Here is a 5,521-nt window from a genome sequence, read left to right on the forward strand (position 1 = left end):
CTGTGAACACGCGGTGTGAACGAGCTCGGCGGGGAGATTGTCTCATCTCTTGAGCGAGAGATTAGCATCTCGCTATAGTGCCATGCAGCGGCACAAGTCGAGCTGTGAACACGCGGTGTGAACGAGCTCGGCAGGGAGATTGTCTCATCTCTTGAGCGAGAGATTAGCATCTCGCTATAGTGCCATGCAGCGGCACAAGTCGAGCTGTGAACACGCGGTGTGAACGAGCTCGGCGGGGAGATTGTCTCATCTCTTGAGCGAGAGATTAGCATCTCGCTATAGTGCCATGCAGCGGCACAAGTCGAGCTGTGAACACGCGGTGTGAACGAGCTCGGCGGGGAGATTGTCTCATCTCTTGAGCGAGAGATTAGCATCTCGCTATAGTGCCATGCAGCGGCACAAGTCGAGCTGTGAACACGCGGTGTGAACGAGCTCGGCGGGGAGATTGTCTCATCTCTTGAGCGAGAGATTAGCATCTCGCTATAGTGCCATGCAGCGGCACAAGTCGAGCTGTGAACACGCGGTGTGAACGAGCTCGGCAGGGAGATTGTCTCATCTCTTGAGCGAGAGATTAGCATCTCGCTATAGTGCCATGCAGCGGCACAAGTCGAGCTGTGAACACGCGGTGTGAACGAGCTCGGCAGGGAGATTGTCTCATCTCTTGACTGAGCGAGAGATTAGCATCTCGCTATAGTGCCATGCAGCGGCACAAGTCGAGCTGTGAACACGCGGTGTGAACGAGCTCGGCAGGGAGATTGTCTCATCTCTTGCCTGAGCGAGAGATTAGCATCTCGCTATAGTGCCATGCAGCGGCACAAGTCGAGCTGTGAACACGCGGTGTGAACGAGCTCGGCAGGGAGATTGTCTCATCTCTTGAACGAGAGATTAGCATCTCGCTATAGTGCCATGCAGCGGCACAAGTCGAGCTGTGAACACGCGGTGTGAACGAGCTCGGCAGGGAGATTGTCTCATCTCTTGAGCGAGAGATTAGCATCTCGCTATAGTGCCATGCAGCGGCACAAGTCGAGCTGTGAACACGCGGTGTGAACGAGCTCGGCGGGGAGATTGTCTCATCTCTTGAGCGAGAGATTAGCATCTCGCTATAGTGCCATGCAGCGGCACAAGTCGAGCTGTGAACACGCGGTGTGAACGAGCTCGGCGGGGAGATTGTCTCATCTCTTGACTGAGCGAGAGATTAGCATCTCGCTATAGTGCCATGCAACGGCACAAGTCGAGCTGTGAACACGCGGTGTGAACGAGCTCGGCAGGGAGATTGTCTCATCTCTTGACTGAGCGAGAGATAAGCATCTCGCTATAGCGCCATGCAGCGGCACAAGTCGAGCTGTGAACACGCGGTGTGAACGAGCTCGGCGGGGAGATTGTCTCATCTCTTGACTGAGCGAGAGATTAGCATCTCGCTATAGTGCCATGCAGCGGCACAAGTCGAGCTGTGAACACGCGGTGTGAACGAGCTCGGCAGGGAGATTGTCTCATCTCTTGAGCGAGAGATTAGCATCTCGCTATAGTGCCATGCAGCGGCACAAGTCGAGCTGTGAACACGCGGTGTGAACGAGCTCGGCAGGGAGATTGTCTCATCTCTTGACTGAGCGAGAGATTAGCATCTCGCTATAGTGCCATGCAGCGGCACAAGTCGAGCTGTGAACACGCGGTGTGAACGAGCTCGGCAGGGAGATTGTCTCATCTCTTGACTGAGCGAGAGATAAGCATCTCGCTATAGCGCCATGCAGCGGCACAAGTCGAGCTGTGAACACGCGGTGTGAACGAGCTCGGCAGGGAGATTGTCTCATCTCTTGAGCGAGAGATTAGCATCTCGCTATAGTGTAGTGCCATGCAGCGGCACAAGTCGAGCTGTGAACACGCGGTGTGAACGAGCTCGGCAGGAAGATTGTCTCATCTCTTGAGCGAGAGATTAGCATCTCGCTATAGTGCCATGCAGCGGCACAAGTCGAGCTGTGAACACGCGGTGTGAAAGAGCTCGGCAGGGAGATTGTCTCATCTCTTGAGCGAGAGATTAGCATCTCGCTATAGTGCCATGCAGCGGCACAAGTCGAGCTGTGAACACGCGGTGTGAACGAGCTCGGCAGGGAGATTGTCTCATCTCTTGAGCGAGAGATTGGCATCTCGCTATAGTGCCATGCAGCGGCACAAGTCGAGCTGTGAACACGCGGTGTGAACGAGCTCGGCAGGGAGATTGTCTCATCTCTTGAGCGAGAGATTAGCATCTCGCTATAGTGCCATGCAGCGGCACAAGTCGAGCTGTGAACACGCGGTGTGAACGAGCTCGGCGGGGAGATTGTCTCATCTCTTGAGCGAGAGATTAGCATCTCGCTATAGTGCCATGCAGCGGCACAAGTCGAGCTGTGAACACGCGGTGTGAACGAGCTCGGCGGGGAGATTGTCTCATCTCTTGAGCGAGAGATTAGCATCTCGCTATAGTGCCATGCAGCGGCACAAGTCGAGCTGTGAACACGCGGTGTGAACGAGCTCGGCGGGGAGATTGTCTCATCTCTTGAGCGAGAGATTAGCATCTCGCTATAGTGCCATGCAGCGGCACAAGTCGAGCTGTGAACACGCAGGTGTGAACGAGCTCGGCGGGGAGATTGTCTCATCTCTTGAGCGAGAGATTAGCATCTCGCTATAGTGCCATGCAGCGGCACAAGTCGAGCTGTGAACACGCGGTGTGAACGAGCTCGCCGGGGAGATTGTCTCATCTCTTGACTGAGCGAGAGATTAGCATCTCGCTATAGTGCCATGCAACGGCACAAGTCGAGCTGTGAACACGCGGTGTGAACGAGCTCGGCAGGGAGATTGTCTCATCTCTTGACTGAGCGAGAGATAAGCATCTCGCTATAGCGCCATGCAGCGGCACAAGTCGAGCTGTGAACACGCGGTGTGAACGAGCTCGGCGGGGAGATTGTCTCACCTCTTGACTGAGCGAGAGATTAGCATCTCGCTATAGTGCCATGCAGCGGCACAAGTCGAGCTGTGAACACGCGGTGTGAACGAGCTCGGCGGGGAGATTGTCTCATCTCTTGAGCGAGAGATTAGCATCTCGCTATAGTGCTATGCAGCGGCACAAGTCGAGCTGTGAACACGCGGTGTGAACGAGCTCGGCAGGGAGATTGTCTCATCTCTTGACTGAGCGAGAGATTAGCATCTCGCTATAGTGCCATGCAACGGCACAAGTCGAGCTGTGAACACGCGGTGTGAACGAGCTCGGCGGGGAGATTGTCTCATCTCTTGAGCGAGAGATTAGCATCTCGCTATAGTGCCATGCAGCGGCACAAGTCGAGCTGTGAACACGCGGTGTGAACGAGCTCGGCGGGGAGATTGTCTCATCTCTTGACTGAGCGAGAGATTAGCATCTCGCTATAGTGCCATGCAACGGCACAAGTCGAGCTGTGAACACGCGGTGTGAACGAGCTCGGCAGGGAGATTGTCTCACCTCTTGACTGAGCGAGAGATTAGCATCTCGCTATAGTGCCATGCAGCGGCACAAGTCGAGCTGTGAACACGCGGTGTGAACGAGCTCGGCGGGGAGATTGTCTCATCTCTTGAGCGAGAGATTAGCATCTCGCTATAGTGCCATGCAGCGGCACAAGTCGAGCTGTGAACACGCGGTGTGAACGAGCTCGGCGGGGAGATTGTCTCATCTCTTGAGCGAGAGATTAGCATCTCGCTATAGTGCCATGCAGCGGCACAAGTCGAGCTGTGAACACGCGGTGTGCACGAGCTCGGCGGGGAGATTGTCTCATCTCTTGAGCGAGAGATTAGCATCTCGCTATAGTGCCATGCAGCGGCACAAGTCGAGCTGTGAACACGCGGTGTGAACGAGCTCGGCAGGGAGATTGTCTCATCTCTTGAGCGAGAGATTGGCATCTCGCTATAGCCATGCAGCGGCACAAGTCGAGCTGTGCGCGCAATGGCTCTCAGCCGCCGCCCGCAACGGGCCGGGTGTGTCGCACTTGCCGCTCGGCAGCGGTGGCTAACGCAGTTAGACCGTGCATCATACACACGGTGTCACACGCTTTTACACCCGCAACGGGCACACAGCCGTGTATTGGACTTGCCGCTCGGCAGCGGTGGCAGACGCCGCTGGCCCATGTATCACTCACATGGTGTACACACAAGTACATGTACATGTAACATGTATCAGTCCCATGGTGTCACACGTACTGCCACCCGCCACGGGCGCAGTCGTGTCGCACACGCCATCCGCAGCGGAGGCTAGCGCCTCTAACCATGTATCAGTCACATGGTGAGATCGCATCGTGCTCGCAATTCGGCAGATCGCTGAGGCAACGAGGTCGCGCGGGCTGGCGGGGCTGGGGCGCGGGCGATCGGGCTCTTCGCGGCGTGGGCCGGCTGCAGGCAGCGCGCCGGCTATGCATGCTAGGCCCCGAAGGGGCCTGCCCAACCACCTACGGTTCGCAGGGTGTGGCGGGAGGGGCGAATCGTGCAGTGTGAGCGAGCGAGCAAACGCAGCGGGGCAGCGTGCATCGCTCGCGAGCAAGGAGATCGGCGATCGACTTTGTGAAAGCCGAGCACGTGAGGCGCCGTCACAGCTGTCGCTGTGAATGGCTTATCGGATGGCTACCTGCGAGCGGGCTGCAGGTGGCCGGGAGGTGGGAACCAAGGCCGTCGCGATCGACAGGCCTACTCGTACAATACGGGCTCCGCTCCACACCGACCAAACCTCTCGGAGCTAATATTGTTCTCCCTGGCGTGCGCGAGTCGCTCGTCCTAGGGAGCGAACTAGTGCGAGTCACTAGTGTACTCGAATGCAAGCGAAGGGTAGCTCTCGTCTGCTGCTGCTGCTGCTGCTGTTGCTCTCGCTACTGCTGTTGCTATTGAAGCTGCTGTCTAGTCGCTACGCAATTGTCGCTGTCTGTTAGCTACGGTTGCTGTGCTAACGTGCGCATCGTGTTCACGCACACCGCACCACTTTCCGCCCGGAAGGATAGGAGTGGTGCATTCGGGTGCGCATCGTGTTCACGCACGTGTGTGTGCTACCGCAGAGTGGCCTGGAGGCGACAGATTGCTTCGTAGAAGCGCTCCTATGCCTTATCCCCGGGAGGTGTCGCAGCGTGCGAGCGGTCGTCGTCGCTCCGAGCTGGCCAAGCGTATTGGCGGGTCGCCTCACGCTTGACCTGCTGGAGTACCGCAATGACCTGAAGCAACTACTAACGTGTGAACGTCGGCAGTTCGCACGCTGCGCAATGTCCTGAAACCTACACGAGGCCATCCCTGGCGCAAGCGCATCGCTCTGCGGTTGCGGCGGGCGGCGGCGGCGGCGGCGGTTGAGGCGGCGGCGGCGGAAGGGGGGGGGGGGGGGCGCACCCCCCTCGGGTCTCCCTCCCAATCCTAGCCCACAGAAAAATTCTAGCGTCGCCTCTTTCCCGGAATAGCCTTCCCCCAAGCTTGGTGGGGGGGAACCAAACCCCCTTCCTGCTTCCCTCCCGGGGCTCCCTTTTCTCCTGGGAATCTTTTTTTGAAAGGC

The 5,521-nt window shown here is 57.5% G+C and overlaps 1 protein-coding gene across 1 annotated transcript; it reads left to right on the forward strand.

The window, feature by feature from the left end:
• The first annotated feature begins 3,763 nt into the window (after positions 1–3,763).
• On the forward strand, positions 3,764–5,335 carry EMIHUDRAFT_460300 (hypothetical protein). Its single transcript, XM_005756028.1, has 3 exons — positions 3,764–3,810; positions 3,911–4,143; positions 4,207–5,335. Exons 2-3 carry the CDS (start codon positions 3,913–3,915, stop codon positions 4,486–4,488), a joined length of 513 nt encoding a protein of 170 aa, XP_005756085.1. The 5' UTR covers positions 3,764–3,810; positions 3,911–3,912; the 3' UTR covers positions 4,489–5,335.
• The last annotated feature ends 186 nt before the right edge of the window (positions 5,336–5,521 follow it).

The sequence above is a fragment of the Emiliania huxleyi genome (assembly GCF_000372725.1).
Source record: "Emiliania huxleyi CCMP1516 unplaced genomic scaffold EMIHUscaffold_995, whole genome shotgun sequence".
NCBI classification, from domain to species: Eukaryota; Haptophyta; order Isochrysidales; family Noelaerhabdaceae; genus Emiliania; species Emiliania huxleyi.

Bases quoted from the DNA above. Each gene is read 5' to 3' on its own strand.
- EMIHUDRAFT_460300 (XM_005756028.1), top strand. From the start codon at position 3,913: ATGCAGCGGCACAAGTCGAGCTGTGCGCGCAATGGCTCTCAGCCGCCG. The intron at 4,144-4,206 runs ACACACAAGTAC...TACTGCCACCCG, and splicing joins ATGTATCACTCACATGGTGT to CCACGGGCGCAGTCGTGTCG.